This window comes from Lissotriton helveticus, chromosome 1_1 (genome assembly GCF_964261635.1).
Source record: "Lissotriton helveticus chromosome 1_1, aLisHel1.1, whole genome shotgun sequence".
In the NCBI taxonomy this organism is placed as follows: domain Eukaryota; kingdom Metazoa; phylum Chordata; class Amphibia; order Caudata; family Salamandridae; genus Lissotriton; species Lissotriton helveticus.
Window position 1 is genome coordinate 1673040370 of NC_136057.1, and position 16334 is coordinate 1673056703.

The window sequence follows — 16334 nt, forward strand, 5'->3', positions numbered from 1 at the left end:
TCTTGGAATATTGCGGGAATTTGTCCTAAACTGGGGATGTAGATTGGGGTACCCTCACAGACAATTTACACGTGTGTGCTTTTCAAGAGACATGGGCCCTTGCCGAAATCCACAGACAGGGATTTAGAACATATAGTGTTAGGGAAACCCAGTCTGTGGCCGAGAGACCATCAGGAAGGCTCGCTATCTGGGTAAAATATCTTCAGAATGTTCCATCAAAAGAATAAATGTTGACGCCACAGATTTATTAGCATTAGAGTTATTGCCCAAGTCAGGTTCCCCGTCTCTGCTGATAAATGTTTATACTAGATCAACATCTTTTAACAAACTGTCCCAGATGGTAAAAGCTTTGAATAGAAATTTGCCTAGCCCGGGAGAAGGTAAGTTTCAACTCTATTAAGGACACAGAGGCCAGGATTATGCTTTCCTGCTTTGCTTTTTTTCCAAAATTCATAAACAGCAGCTGTTAAGGGAAAACTAAATTTCCCATGAACCAGGGAAAAAACTCAGAACTGTCATTTCATTAGTCCTTTGTTAGTGTCCACAACCCAGTCTGCATAACAGTCTGTGTCACTTCCTGCAACCTCTCTTTCTTCTAGCTTCGATGCATCATTACCTGGAAAGACAACATGTGTCAGCTTTGGTAATGCAAATTTAGTCGTCATATCAGAAACACATCCAATAACAGTTAAGCAAAGCAAGATTGTAAGGCTGAATCACAAAACCAACAATAATGAAAACAGATTACTTACTCTCATACAGGTGGGACTGCATCCATTCTGGTTGCTGGGAGGGAGATTCCTCGCCTCCGTGTACGTAATAGAATTGAAACTTACCTCCTCCTAGGCTACAGCAAATTTCTGTTCTATGTCAGGACCGGAGGCGAGGATTATGCTCCTTCAAAGCTTAATCACAACCACCTGGGCCGCACCCAGCACTGGCTTAAAGTAAAATCTCTTAAACGTGGAGTACCAGTCTGCCGCTCTCATAAGATCTTCCAAATGAGTGCCCAGACTGAAGGCCTTAGAAGCCCTTGCCCCCCATGCTGACTGGGCCCCAAATGCCTTTGTATTAATGCCCACCTCTTCTTGCATTACCCACCTGACCCAACAGGCTATCGTGGGTGAAGAAACCACCTTGAGCGGTTTTCTGAGTGCTATCAGGAGTTGTCGCTCGCCCGGCGGAGGAACTTCCTGCGTAGCCTCCTCATAGGCCTTAAGACACTTTACCACAGAGAGCTTTGGGAATCCACAAAAGCTGGGTAAGAAATTGTATGGATGTTTGACTTGGTACGTCTACTCACCGTGAACGTTACCCTGTCCGGGGAAAAGACTCTAGACGAAATATCTAAGTCTCGAACATTCGAGACTCTCCTGTAAGAAATGAGGCACAACAACATCACCAACTTCGCAGAAATTTCCTTTCGCGATAAGAACCGGTTGGGCTGCCAGTAGAGGAAAAGGTTCAATACCAAATTGACGTCCCAAAGGACCGAGTATCGAGGTTCTGGGGGAAAAGACAAGAGGATCCCTCTCCGTAACTTGCAGACAAAAGGGTGCTCACCCAGTGGCGCCCCATCCACCGGAGCATGACCCACTGAAATGGCAGACCGGACAGTGTTAATTGACCTATAGGCCAAACCCTTTTCTGCTAAGCTCGCCAAATAATTGAGGACGTGGGTCAAATCTGCGCCCACAGGCTTCTCTTCCCTTCGCATACACCAGCAAACCCAATGCGTCCATGCGGACCGGTAATGCTTGGTTGTGCTGTTAGCCCCTGGTCTGGAAAGTAAGAGCTTAGCGTGGCTTGAAAGGTCTGGGAGTCTCCATCTTTGCCTGTAATCCACCATGCAATGAGGTATAATGACCCATCCTCCACCAGGCGATGGGATTCGCCCTCCGGATTCGTCAGAATGTGAGGAAAGTTGGATTGGAGAAGCCCAGGAAAGTTCCAGTAGAACCGGAAAGCAGACTTGTGACCTCCACAGTGGCATGACCAACACCACCGTCGCCTTCTGCCTGCGGACCAGGGCTGCTGTCCGCGTGATCATCGAGAACGGGGAAACGCATACCCGTTCTCCTGACTCCAATCCTGGAGGATTGCATCTGTAGCTTCCGCCAGAGGGTCCGACCGCCATCTGAAGAACTAAGGAAGCTGGTGATCTAGCCGGCACGCAAACAGGTTGATGGAAAAAGGGCCCCAACGATCCGCCAGCAGGTGAAACACCTGTGAAACTTTTTGTCAGACCCTGGCATCTCGCAGATGGCGGGAGTGCCAATCCACTACCTGGTTGTCTCAACTCGAAAGATACTCTGCCATCACCAAGACCTGGTTGTCCAAGCAGAAGTTCCAGAACTCTTTGGCCATGTTCTCCAAGGCTCGAGACCTGGTGCCCCCCATTTGATTAATATACCTCATCGCGGAGACATTGTTCATCTTTAGAAGTACGGAGGACTGAACTCAATCTTTGGTTCAGCAACGGACCGCAAACAATCCTGCCACAAGCTCCAGGCAGTTTATATGCAGGTGCTGTTCTTGAAGAGACTAATTTCCGCCAGTGAAGAAATCCCCGCACCGAGCGCGCTAGCCTGATGTGCTGCCGTCCGACTCTATCACCAAGTCAGGAATGGAACCGAAGATCGCCCTTCTGTTCCAGGCCTCCATATGTGCTAGCCACCACTCCAACTCTTCTCTTAACTCATCCGTCAGAGGGACTACCTGGGAGTATGTAAGGCCCTTCCTGAGATGATGCGCCTTCAGATGCTGCAGCGCCCGGTAGGGCAGCGGGCCGGAAAAAATTACCTGAATCAAGAAGGAGAGTAGACCCACTAGGCGCTCGATCTGTCTTAATGAGGTGCGTTGCCTGGTCAGGGTCTGGCGAATCTCGTGCCTGATCTTCGCGATCTTCCGACGGAGGAGAGACTTAAGAGAAGAGAATTTGGAATCTATGACAAAACACAGAAAAATCGCCCTCTGCGTTGGCACCAAGAGCGACTTTTGCTCGTTGATCACAAAGCCCAAGCTTTGTAGAAGCTCCACGGCCATTCGCAGGTGAAGTTCCAACCCCAAGGGGGATTGCGCTAGAATAAGCATGTCATCCAGATAAATGATTAACCAGACTCCCTGCGCGCGCAAAAACTCTACTGCCGGCTTGAGGACCTTGGTGAAACACCACGGGGCGGATGACAGTCCGAAGGGCACTGTTAGGAAATCATAAGCTTGCCCATGCCATATGAACTGGAGGAAAGGACGGTGAAGGGGAAAAATTGGAACCGTCAAGTACGCATCTTTCAGGTCCAGGCGCACTATCCAATCGGGTGGGAGTAGCACGTCCCTGAGGAGATGGATACCCTCCATCTTTGAGTGGCGGTACATCAGCCACTCGTTGAAGTCCTTGAGATTGATGACCGGTCGTCCACCCTTATAGGTCTGGTCGACTAGGAAGAGATCGCTGAGAAAACCCACCGGATGAACCTCCATGCGACAGATTGCTCCGTTCTGCAGAGGAGCATAGACTGCCTTGTCTATCATTGCTGCATCTGCTGTGGAAAAAGAGATTGGCCTAGAATGGGCATACGGGCGGGGGGAGCATTAGAACTGTATTTGGAACCCCCACACCGTCTGGAGAACCCAAGCGTCCCCCGTAATCGCCTTCCAAGCGGGGAGAAACAGAGCAGGCCGGCCACCAACTCGCAACAGCTCTGAAGGCAGAACACTCATCGTTGTCGCCTCCGCCGTTGCCGCCCTTGTATCCTCCGTTGCCTTTGAAGCATTGACCTCTTGTTGGGTAAAAGTTGTTGAATCACGGATTTGCCTGGTATTGCCCGCGTCCGGAGCCTTGACCCCCTCCCCAAACTTGTCCAGTTCCTTGACGAAAGGTTGGCAAAATAAGCCCCCTTGTGCAACTGCCCCCGCCTCTGAGGAGGCCAGGTCACCCAGTTTTGGGTCGACCTTAATCAAAAGGGAGCGCCGGCGTTCTGTCGACAGGGCGCAGTTCGCGTTCCCCATAAAGCAGATAGCTCGCTGTGCCAATGCCGAAAGGACTCTTTGGGTAATCAGGGAACCAAAGAGACGGGCCTCCTCGGCCATGTCTGGAGTCTTGGTCATGGGGCCAATGGCATTCAAGAACTTGTCTTGAAAAGCTCGCCATGACTGATCAATCCCCTTTTTGGGATCCTTGACAAACTTCACCAAGAACGTGGCCATATTGGCATCGATGTCTGGCGTAAGCGCCACCTTTCCCTCAAAGGTGGGGTGGGGGCACTCAGCCCTAAGTCTGCCACGAGCCTCATTCTCTAAAGGCTTCCTGAGGCGTGCCGCCACGTACTTCGTCACTTTATCCGCAGGAGGCCACTCTGCTGGTCTTGGATGGACAATGTCTTCCTCACTGCTACCGACCATCACAGGCTTTAAAATGTGCAAAAACGGGGTGAAATACAGACCCAATCACTCAGGACGTACTAGGCAGCCGGGGACGCGACCACACGCAGAAAAAACGGAGCACGACTGAATCCCCTCACGGGAAGCGCGCTCCTCGCCCGCGAGTTGCGGAGACCCCGCACCACGGCCACTTATTGGTAATTTCATTCCGTATGGCGTGCAGAGCATTCCCGCAACTCATCAGGGAATCTGAAACGGAAGGCAAATAACCCTCAGCGCAACAGCCACACAACGGGGCAACAATTCCACGCCCAATAGAATCAAGTAAGTACAAAGGCAAAAAGGTCCGTAACTAGCTGCCGAGCAGCGAAGAAAGAGGGGGTGCAGGAAGTGACAAGGACTGTTATACAGACTGGGATGTGGACACTAACATAGGACTAATGAAATGACTGTTCTGAGTTTTTCCCTGGTTCCTTAATAGCTGCTGTTTATGAAGTTTTGGAAAATAAAGCGAAGAAGGAAAGCATAATCCTCGCCTCCGGTCCTGACATAGAAGTCCTTCTTAGAAGGTCATAGTTGGAATCATAATGTAATTGTTGCAGGTGATTTTAAAGCATGCTTCAAACCATATAATCCACTTTTAGACTTATTTAGCAAAGAAGATGAACGCTGGGGGATTCACACTTATTCTGACCATAGAAAACCCCCAAGACCAGCTCAGCTACTCTTCAAACTTTGGACATTGCGGTTTCATATGGTCGGAGACCTTGCAATGGCCGATTTCCCTCAGATATAGCTGTTAAGCCCACATTCATGAGGGCCAACTGCAATAGTCATATTGACTATATACTGATGGACCAGCAGGTATGGCATGAAATTAGTGACATGTAAGTTGCAGATCATTATGAGAGCAACCTTTTTCCGATCACACTTCAATGGGAAAAGGCAAGGATTATGGACTTGGAATCGGTAGGCTATCTTTCGTACACACCTATAGCACTGACTAATAACAAACGGAATGTTAGGTGGGAGGTGGTTTCAAAATCCAAGAAAGCTATCCATGACCTTTACAGTATTGTCATTAGTAAATTAGAAGTATTTGAGTTGCAGAGCGGGACTCCGACTCAGATTACGAGCCTTTTTAATAAATTGGGAGGTATATTCACGAAGGACTGTAAAAAGAGAGGGCCCTTCATTTATCGAGCTTAAATTAATGGTTTGACTAACGGATAATAAAAGCTTTAAACATTTGGTTGCACATAGTGGATTTAGGCAGCCATCACACCCTGATTGCTAAATATGGCAAGAAGAATGGGTAAAACATTTTTCAAATCTGTATGCAGATGTTAACATCGACCAAGCCACAACTGGCCACCCCCATCAGGGATCCAATGATCTCCTGAAGGGTGAAGTGAGGCCTTTTACTCTAGAGGAAACTACTGTCGCCATACAAGCCCAAAAAGTAGAGCAAGCACCTGAGTTGGATAGAGTACCAGCTGATGTACTGTGTTCGGAACCAGAGATGTGGGGACCGTATGTAAATGGCTTGTCAAATGCCTAATTGGAAGGGGCCCCAGTTCCGAGCTCCTGAAAAGGGGCTGTACAAATCCCTATATATAACAAGCATTTGCAATGCAATAGGTCTCGCATTCACGAGAGTTTGAGCTATTGGCATTGTAAATGACAATTCCAATAGCTTAAACTCTCGCAAATGTGAGACCTATTGCATTGCAAATACTATTTTTGGAAAAGCACCCTATGCCGCGATTTCACGTTTCTGGCAGCAGCGCCCCTTTCTTTAGACCTGCCTCGAGAGGGGTGCAGCTGCCATTAAAGTAAAAGTGTGGTATGGGGCGCTTTTGCAAAAAAAAGCATCTGTTTGTCAAGTTGGCAAACAATTGCTTTTTTTTTGTAAAAATGCGCTATGTCGCAGCTTCACTTTAAAAGTGTCCGCTTACCTTTCTTTGGACGAGTCGCACCTAAAGAAAGGGGCGTTGCCGACATTAAAGTGAAAGCGCCATATGGGGTGCTTGTAAACAAAAAAAGTGAACAAATAGTAAGAAAAAAAACCATGCAGCCACGTTCTGGCCGCAAACAATAAACTAAAGGCAAAGCCACCACTGTATCAGAGTGTCATGCTGTGCTATGAAAAAAAAAATGTGTGGGGGGAGAGCGTATCCTGCCTGCAACAGCAGTAGTTAAAGCCGGCCAAGTAACAACACATGTAACAGGAGGTGTCCTGATGGGAGGTTACAAAATGAGACATGGTGGTACTAAGGAGGGACTACTAAGCCTATTGACCAATGAAAAGCCACAGTTTACAAAGGTCAGTGACACAAGTGAATGAGAAATATGGGCGAAGAGTGGGAGGAGCTTTAAGTCCATACCTGAATACAGCACACCTTGCAGAGCAGCACATGTGCTGCCCAGGCTTGACCTAAAAAGGGAGATAAATCAATCCTGGGGGACTATTGGCCTAAAAGCCTAATCAATAAAATTCCAGAAAGTCTACAGTAGACCGATCTTGAATAGGCTATGGGAATAGATTGATACGAGTCAAGAGTTGTCCCCCTGCAGGTGCTTTTTTGCCAAAACACTATTGCTATTGCCAAGATAATGCAGTTTACAACCATAAAATGGAAAAATTGAGATATCGACAGGGGTCACCATATGTGGCTTTTGTCGACTCCCTGCCACTTTTAACCTTGTCCCAAGAACAAAGTTGTGGGCGGTCCTGCAAGATGTAGGTGCCCCTTTAGGCTTGTTATCTCTAATAAAAGCATTGGAGAACTACACATGGGTGAGGTGGGGTCCAGAAGGAGAGTTAGGCAAGGATGAACCCTGGTCCCAACTCCTTTTCTCCTATTTCTAAATCAATGTATCCCTTATCTATTCCATTGTCAAAATGATTTGCCTAAAATGGAGGGACACAAAATACCGGCCGGATGTAGGTAATCCGATTTTACCGATTCTAAAATACTGAATTTTACCGAATCAGTATTTTAGAAACGGTAAATGGTATGTAGATAAAAATTCGGTAAAAAATACCGAATCGGTAAAATTCGGTATCGGACAATCGGAAAATACCGAATCAGTATTTACTGATTCTGTATTAACCGAATCGGTATTTACCGAATCTGTATTTACCGAATCGGTATCCCCCATGCATCCCTATGGGCCTTTTGGCACATAGGCATGCATGGAGAATACTGATTCGGTAAATACCGAATCGGTAAATACAGAATCGGAAATCAAACAAAAGTGAAACTCAAGTAGGCAGCCAATCAGGTGCCACCACCCTCCCCCTCCCTCCCAGGAAGTGGCCACACAGGCAGCTGCAACTAATTAGAAGCTTCTGGAAAGGCAGAGTGTAAAATGGCAAGCAGCAATGAAAAAGAGCAGCCTGAGCGGAGGAGGAAACTCAAATTCAGCAGCATGGAGTTGCAGGTCCTTGTGGAGGAGGTGGTGAAGGTGCACCACAAACTGTTTGCCAGGCAGTCCCTCACTGTGGCAGAATCTGCCAAAAGAAAAATCTGGCTGGACATTTTGGACAACGTAAATGCAGTTGGGGTGACCACCAGAGACACAGAGGACCTGAAAAAACGATTTTATGACCTCAGGAGCCAAACCAAAAAGAAAATGGCTGAACATCACAAGCAGGCATCAACAACTGGTGGAGGCAAGAACCCAGCAACCCCCCCTTACTGACCTGGAGGAGATGGTGGCCTCAACCATTGAACCAGACAGCGTCTGCGGACTGGGAGAAGTAGACAGCTCAGCCAGACCTGCAAGCAAAAAAGGTAAGACAAATGCACAGCATTCCCCCCCATACCATCACCCTTACCTGTACCCTTTGTGGGCAAGTGAACCCCAGTCCAGTACTGCTAGCACTATACAGGGACAATGCATGATGCGATATGTAGTCAGGAGATGTAATAACATGTCATACAGCACAACAACCAACTAGTGAAGGAAATGACTGCATAGAGAAGAAAGCCAATTTGATACATATTTAATTGTAGTGACTGTGAGACAGTAGCGCTTTGCTAATGTACGCTCATATGTCCACAGGTGAAACGTCTCGCAGGTGTTCGGAGGAGACTGAAGGCACATCACCTGAGAGGGAGGAGAGTCAGGAAGCAGGTCCAACTACCCACACCGTACCACAGGACACAGGTGCATCAAGTAGCCATCCTCCTGCACAAGACACAGAAATGCCTCAGGAAATCCTGGCGTCCCCTGACAGATCTCAATCCCCTCTGTTGCTGTCATCCCCAGAAATGCCAGCATCACACCATGATCCCACACCTGCATCACAACCCAGCAGGAGGCATGTTGTGGCCCCACACATGCCTCCAGCTGACATTGAGGGGGACGAAACACACAACTTGCCTGCAGATGTCAGCTCTGGTACAATGCACTCCAGTGCAGGGGTGGCTCATAGTGGTGCAAGACGCCGCAGAGTCCAAGAGAGGCCAGCAGATGCACCAGTTCAGGGTCCAAGTGTGTTCCGTGGTCTGGAGGGGAGCATGGTGAAAATACAGAGGATGCAGGGAAGAGCCATCCAGTCATGCCTTTGCCAAATGAGGGCCCTGAACAGCAACATAGGAGAAATAGGAAAAGGCATCAGTGAGCTGGTACAAGTCAACAAAGAGATGGCAGCAGGGATGCGCATAATTAGCAACTCGGTGCAGCTGCTATGCACCAAACTAGACACTGATTTCGAGGCAAGGCGCAAGGAAAGGCAGTGTGGTCATGGCCTAAATAAAGCCATCAACCGCCTGGCCACTGCCACATCCCTGTCATGCAGGAGAAGCAGTAACATGCAGGAGGCTATGACCCAAAACACCAATGAGGTCACTAGGGGCATGGGCAGGATGACCGGTGCTAATGAGGCGTTGTTAAATGCCCAAACTGCACATACAGTTGCTCTGGATGTGCCTGTAAGTGAAGAGAGCACTAGCAGGAGCAGCATATGAAGCACCCTTGTCCCTGAAACAAGGAGGAGCAGGCGCCACGCTGAGGCCACAGGCCAGCAAGACAGTGAGCAAGGTGAGCAACCTACAGGTGTTACAGGGAAGCGAGGAAGGAAATTACTTTTACAGTTCTTGGTGAGGTGAACCAGGACAGACATCATTGCAGTTAAATACTTTTTGTTGCACAGTTGTGCTTAAATAACCTACCTCATTACTAAATTAAACTACAGTTGGTGCATACTCCACCTGTCTGTGTCTCTTTACTTACTTAAAAGTAGTTGCGTGTGATCTCATCCCGTCTGTGTCTGCCATCAGGTGGTGTTGCAACTCCAGATGCGTGTGGTTCAGGCACTGCTTCCTCATCATCATGGTCCTCATAATCGGAGAGATCCACTGCTGTGCCCTTCTTGACCGCAAGGTTGTGCAGCATTGCACAGGCTGCAATCATCTTGCAGCAGGTGATCGATGTGTACTGGAGGGCACCTCCACTCTTATGGAGGCAGCAAAACCTGCTCTTCCACATGCCAAAGGTTCCCTCCACGATGTTTCGGGTTGTTTCGTGTGCCCTGTTGTATCGCCTCTGACTTGGTGTTGTAGGGTTGAGGTAGGGAGTGAGGATGAAGGACCGGAGGGCATATGCACTGTCCCCTAATAGCAAGAGAGAAAACATTACTCACATGCACACACACATCCACCTGTAATACGTATCAAGGGAGTTTCACAAAGTGTGTTACCTAGCAAGTATCCTTCGCCAAATTCCCCCGCTGTCAGGCGGGCGTAGATCCCACTGTTTTGGAAGATGTAGGAGTTGTGGGTACTCCCTGGGAATTTGGCTACTAGGTCAGTGATCATGTACTTGGAATCACAGATCACCTGTACATTTATGGTGTGGGTGGACTTCCGGTTCCGATAAATGTACTCTGTGGCAGCAGGTGGGCATATTGGTATGTGGGTACCATCAATACAGCCAATTATGTTTGGGAAATGCGCCATCTGATAAAAGTCTGTCTTTGTCCTTAGCAGTTCTGCATGCGTTGCAGGGAAGCTGATGTAGAAATGCATTCTCTGCAACATGGCATCAAGGATTTTGGTAAAGAAACGTGACAGACAGCTCTGGGACACCCCACCTACCGCAGCAACCACACTCTGGTAACTCCCAGTTGCAAGCAGGTGTAGGCTGCACAGCACCTGCACATGGGGTGGGATGGCGTGTGCCCTTGGAGTTGGATGTTCCAATAGTGGGTGAAGGTCCCTGATTAAGTCCAGGATAGTTTGGGGAGCCAACCTGTACATTTGCAGGATCTCTCGCTCAGTTAGCTGGAATAGAGTGATCCTCTGCCTGTACATCTGCTCCTCCCTCCTCCAGACCCTCTCTCCTTCTGCCTGTAGCCGTAGCCGCCTTGCAATGACATATGATGCCGCCATTCTGGTGAAAATGTTGCATTTTGGGGCCTTTTTTATACCCTGCACCTGTTTACCACCTGATTTGAATCCATGGTAAATACCGACTCTTAAATACCGAATTTGATGCAAATTCGGTATTTATGAGGTTTCCTACATCTCAAATACTCATTTTTACAATTTCTTATTTTCCGATTAGGTAAATTTACCGATTCTGTAATGTTTCCAAATTGGTAAATTTACCGATTCGGTATATTTTCCGATTCGGTAAATTTACCGATTCGGAAACTTTACCGAATCGGTATATTTTCCGATTCGGTATATTTTCAGATCCGGTAAGGTTTCCGATTCGGTAACTTTACCGATTCTGTAAATTTACCGATTCGGATGTTTTTGGCTCCCCTACATCTCAAATGCCCAATACCGGTCGGTAACGGCCGAAAATCGGTAAATTCGGCTGTTACCGACCGGTATTGGCCTACCTACATCTGGCCCAAGGTCTCATCTTTGTAGATGATACCCTACTCTTCTCTAAAACTGCAAAGGGGTTATCTATTCTTTTGACGAAATGCAATCTGTTCTGTAAGTTACATGGCCTAGATATCAATAGTGATAAAACTAAATACATGGTGTTTAGTCACCAGAGGAAATTAAAGGGAAAGATATTGCTTGAAGGTGAGACACTGGCTAGAGCTAAGGAATTTGAGTACCTGAGAGTAACCCTGGGCGAAGCACTACGCTACGCTATCGTAGTTTGCGAAGTTTGCGCAACTTCGCACTACGCGAGCTGCACGTAGCACAGTGCGAACACGCGTAGCGGAGCGGAGCGTAGTGCAGTGGTCATTTTTTGCTTGTTCGCGTTCCTCAACGTCATGTTCGCGACCGCGAGAAAGCAAAATGACATCCTGGCGAGACTCTCAACGCAGAGGGGTCAGGTTTCTCATTGCAAGTGGTCGCGCATGCTCGCGACCACTCGCGATGAGAAACTACCAGTCCGGGTTGAGAAAGCTGCCGCTCGAGTAAAACTCTACTCGAGCGGCAGAAAACTACAGCTCGCACTGTGCAAGATGCCGTTTTCAATGATTGCACAGTGCCAGATGATTGTCCGCACTGTGCAATCATTGATAACGCATCTTGCACAGTGCGAACATGCTAGTACGCAGCTCGCGTAGTGCTACGTGAAGTTCGCGTAGTGCGAAGTGCACTTCGTGTAACTTCGCGTAGCGCTACTTCGCGAACTACGCCCAGGGTTACCTGGGAGTGAGAAAAAGCGATTCTCAGAGTTAGCATCCCCAGATAGAATAAAGTGCATTATCCCTGAAGCAAAGGGCCAGGTCTATCTGAAGGGCCGGGTCTATCTTAAAGATTTACTAATAGGGCCTCCACATTTTCCATTACTCCCCCAATTGAGATATTCAAGCACCAAGTCTGCGGAGCTATTCTGTACGAGGCGGAAATGTGGGGATACTGCAACCTGTCTCCCCTAGAAAAAGCGGAAAATACCTTTGTAAAGTCTTTGTGGATACTTCCCACTAGCGCCCTGATGTTGGCAATAAGACTAGACCTTAATCTTCACTCTGTTTTGGATGTAGCTGCTCTAAACCTGATTTTTTTTTACTGGATAAGGTTGTGGACCAATCAATAAATATCTGGGTCCCTATGGGGATTATATATGAGTTCTAACTGATGGCTAGTCGGTAAACTTCATCCCCTGGTTACTTCATATAAAAACATGCCTTATCAAGATGGGCCTAAAGGATTGCTGGCTCCATCCTACTTCGTTATCTCGTGATACCAGAGAAAGGCTGAAAATATCTTGCTGACATTTTTTTGCAAAGAGAAAAGCTCTCTATACCTAGCATAGGTAGTCTGGTAAATTCTTATTTGAGGGTTGGAAGTACACCTGAATTCGAGCCTTTTCTAGACCTATTAACCCATCCTGCTGCACAAGCACTTTATATCAAATTCAGGTTGGGGATCCTACCGTTAGTTTCTTTTTTGTTACGGGAAGAGGTAAAGCGATCTCAAATACCTGCCCTATGGGTTGTCCATCAATTGAGAATGACGAGCATGTCAAATTTTTTGCAAAGCCGACACAAAACAACGTCCTCGTAGGATTATTCCCCTTGTCGTTTGTTGGGTATTACTGAGCGACATTCATTGCTAAAAATATGTAGGACATGCACCCAAGATGGTAATGTTCATTGTATCTCTTGCTATTTGTCCTCAATATGGTATGGTAGGATGAAGGCTCTGAAATGAGTTGGATGCTGAAACTTTTTACTTGACAATAATTCCTCTCTTCAAGATACCCATCGAATTTTAAAGACGTATTCCTTTATAATTTGATCTGATTGCCAAATACTATTGTAGGTGACTATTGGTGAATACGAAAGCCTATTGTATTTGTTTTGACGAAGATTGTTTTTATAAAATGTTATAATGCACTTATATTTTTATAAGAACGCTATATGTAAGAATTAAAAATGTTTGTACTAAGAGAGTATTATTCTCTTGAACCTTTTATGGTTCAGTTAAGCCGAAATAAAGGATTATCTATCTAAATAAAAAACATGCAGAAGAACAGTAACGCAACCTTTCCGATATAAATCTAATTTTATAAACAGTATGCCTACACACGCAACATTTACGACGTAAATACATACATAAGAAGGAAAGACATGCTGCGTTTCAACTCACACAAAAGCACTTAAAACACACAAACTACATTCCGAAAACGTCCAAACGTGACCTAGGGGTAAAACACAGTAACATTGTAGTGGGCGAGAAACTAACTAATTAACTATACAATGCACCTATACCCTTCCTTTCCGACACAAATAAACCCTTTCTAGCATAAAGAAATACATTTCTCGTTTGCAAAACTGCTACTGTGTTTTCTTTGAGGGTGTGTTTGTGCCTTTTGGAAATGTATCGGTACATTTTAATTTGAGTTTTTTTATGTGCTTTTCTGCGAGCTGAAGGGCAGCGTCTCTCCTCTATTTGCTTGTAATGTGTTTTAGTGGAAACACAAAGGCAGTGTGGTTTTCCTTTTTATTTATCTATTTATTTCTGCCAGAAAGGGTTTCTTCATGTCGTCAAGGGAGCATATAGGCACAGTGTATTCTTAATGATTTTCTCGCCCGCTACAATGTTACTGTGGGTTCTTTTTAGGTCGCATTTGTGGGTTTTAGGAAAGTATTTGTTTATTGTGTTTTTCATGTACTTTTGTGCGAGTTGAGAGGCAGCGTGTCTCTTATTATTTATGTATTTAATTTTGGCATGCAGCTTGTTTTGGAAAAGTGTTAGAAATATTTTCTTTATATCCTTTATATTGTCAAGGTAACGTTAGTTTACTTTAGCATGCAATTTCGTTTTTTAGACATTTTAAACTATATGTGCTTTTTTTAAAGCATTTTTTGGTGTGGTTTAGTGGCATATCAAAGGTAGCGTGGCTTGTCTTTTCATATCTTTATTTATGTCCGACCCTAAAACCTTTTTTGACACTCTATGAAGGAGTTGTAGACACACTTTAAAAGCCAAGTGCCTTTCCTAGTAAATACGGAATAAATGATTATGTTTAATATATTTATTCGATTATATCTTTTATTAGGGTTAAGCGTTAACATTTAAGTTGTTTGTTAATGTAGGTGTTCGCCTGTTGGTCTATGTCTTCCCTACACCAAACGCCTTTGAAGTTTGGGAGCTAGGCTCCAGTCGTTTTGGGAAGTTTACCATCCTTTGATTTAGGGAAATTCACTCAATGTCACCGTGCCAAAAAAGACACATGTGCAGGTCGCAACATATATCTTTGCTGTTTCCCTTGAAAAGACACCTAGAAACTATTCTGTCCTCTCCCGCCACCCAGACTCCTTGGCGCACCTTCTCGCTTTGACAGAAAAAGGTGCGAGCGCTTTAAAACCAGCTTGCACGCTCAAAGTGACCTAGAGGCTTGAACACACACAATAGTTATTTTTAACAACCTGCAGCAACACTTTTTTTTCCGAACTGAAACACCAAATGTACTGGGATTACAAACAGTAATCAACAGTAACTTCTTTATTAGCATGGAAGTGTCTTGTTAGATTTACATTTTTTCTAAATACAGTGTGTGTTGCCTTTCGGACCCTCTACAACCTTTACAATTAGAACCGACTTGCAGAGCAATGCTTACATTATTATATTAGGAATGGAAGGAGTAATGATCTGGAGGAAGGTACAATCTAATACCCCTGAGGAGTTTGCAGGCTAGAGGATGTTCTCCCGCCGAGTGATCCCCAATTTGAGAATGTCCTGCAGAAATCGCCGACCGGAAGGTATTGATGGACCTATACACCATACCGTCCGAGACTAGGGAGGCAAGTCCATATCACTATATGGACATTGTCTGTCTCCAGAGGCTCTAGGTGTCACTGGTGACACCAACCCATCCATCGAGACCAACCCAATCTGTAATGCTTGATCGTGCTGTTGGCCCAGGCCTTGGAGAGCAAAGACACAACTTGTCACAAAGGTCCTGGCACTTTCCAGCATTCCCTGTAATTCTCCACATCATAAGTTGTAGAGAGCCATCCATCACCAGCCAGTGAAGGTTTCCCTCAGGATCCCTGAGGAGACCTGAAAACAGGGGTAGACCATATTGGAGAATCCCAGGAAAGTTCCATTAGATCTGATTACCACACTTGAGATCTCCAGATCAGGGTCACAACCACCAGGTCCGACTGCTGTTTCCGAACTTGAGCGGATAGCCTCATTATCATTACAAATAGGGGAAATGCATACAATGCTTCTGCCTGCCAATTCTGTAGAAAAGTGTTCATAGCCACTGCTTTGGGATCAGGTCTCCAACTAAAAGACACGACTAGTTGATGTTCTCTGCGAGATGCAAAGAGGTCCACCGTGAACGGTCCCCATCTGACCAGGAGCACTTGGAATTCAGATGGTTTCAGTTCCCATAGGTTCACATCCTGCAGGTACTGAGACTGTCACCGAGACATGGTTCTCGAGGCGGGAGTCCCAGAAACTTCGGGCCAGATCCACAAGGTTTCTGAATCTCATTCCTCCAAGGTGATCGATGTATCTGACCGCCACTAAATTGTCCATTTTCAGGAGGACGTAGCATTGTATCTTGGTCCGGCATTTGACTGCAAACAAGCCCACCATCAATTTGAGACAGTTGATGTGTAGCTTTTTTAGAAGAGAGGACCATTTTCCACCAATAAAGAATTTCTCACACCTTGCGCCCCACCCTGTGACACTGGCATCGGATTAAAAAAAATTGGTTCCGGGCAGGATCCGAAGATCGCATTCCCGTTTCAAGTTTCCATGTGGGCAAGCCACCACTGTATCCCCTCTCTGGCTTCATCTGACAGGGAACCTTTTGCCAGTAGGTGAGTCCCTGCCAGAAGCTGAAAGCCTTCAGATGTTGTTGGGCCCATTAGTGCATGGACCCCAGAAAGATGGCCTGTATTGAGGTTGATAGGAGCCCCACTATCTGCAGAATTAGCCGGCGGGAGGTGGATGGCCTGTCCGCCAGCCTTCGCAACTCATGTTTGATCCTGGTTATCTTCCAAGAAG

General features: G+C 46.3%; 2 protein-coding genes across 4 annotated transcripts in view; one reads left to right on the forward strand and one right to left on the reverse strand.

Annotated features, from left to right (window-relative positions):
• Positions 1-16334, forward strand: part of LOC144830794 (glycoprotein-N-acetylgalactosamine 3-beta-galactosyltransferase 1-B-like) — a 556105-nt gene that overhangs the window by 282865 nt on the left and 256906 nt on the right. The window lies entirely within an intron of this gene.
• The window catches only part of LOC144830768 (glycoprotein-N-acetylgalactosamine 3-beta-galactosyltransferase 1-A-like), a 712051-nt gene continuing 696292 nt past the window's right edge, over positions 576-16334 (reverse strand). The window contains exon 5 of the mRNA XM_078688937.1: positions 576-616. Coding sequence (XP_078545063.1) covers positions 596-616 — 21 coding nt within the window. The 3' untranslated portion in view covers positions 576-595. The remainder of the gene's footprint in view (positions 617-16334) is intronic.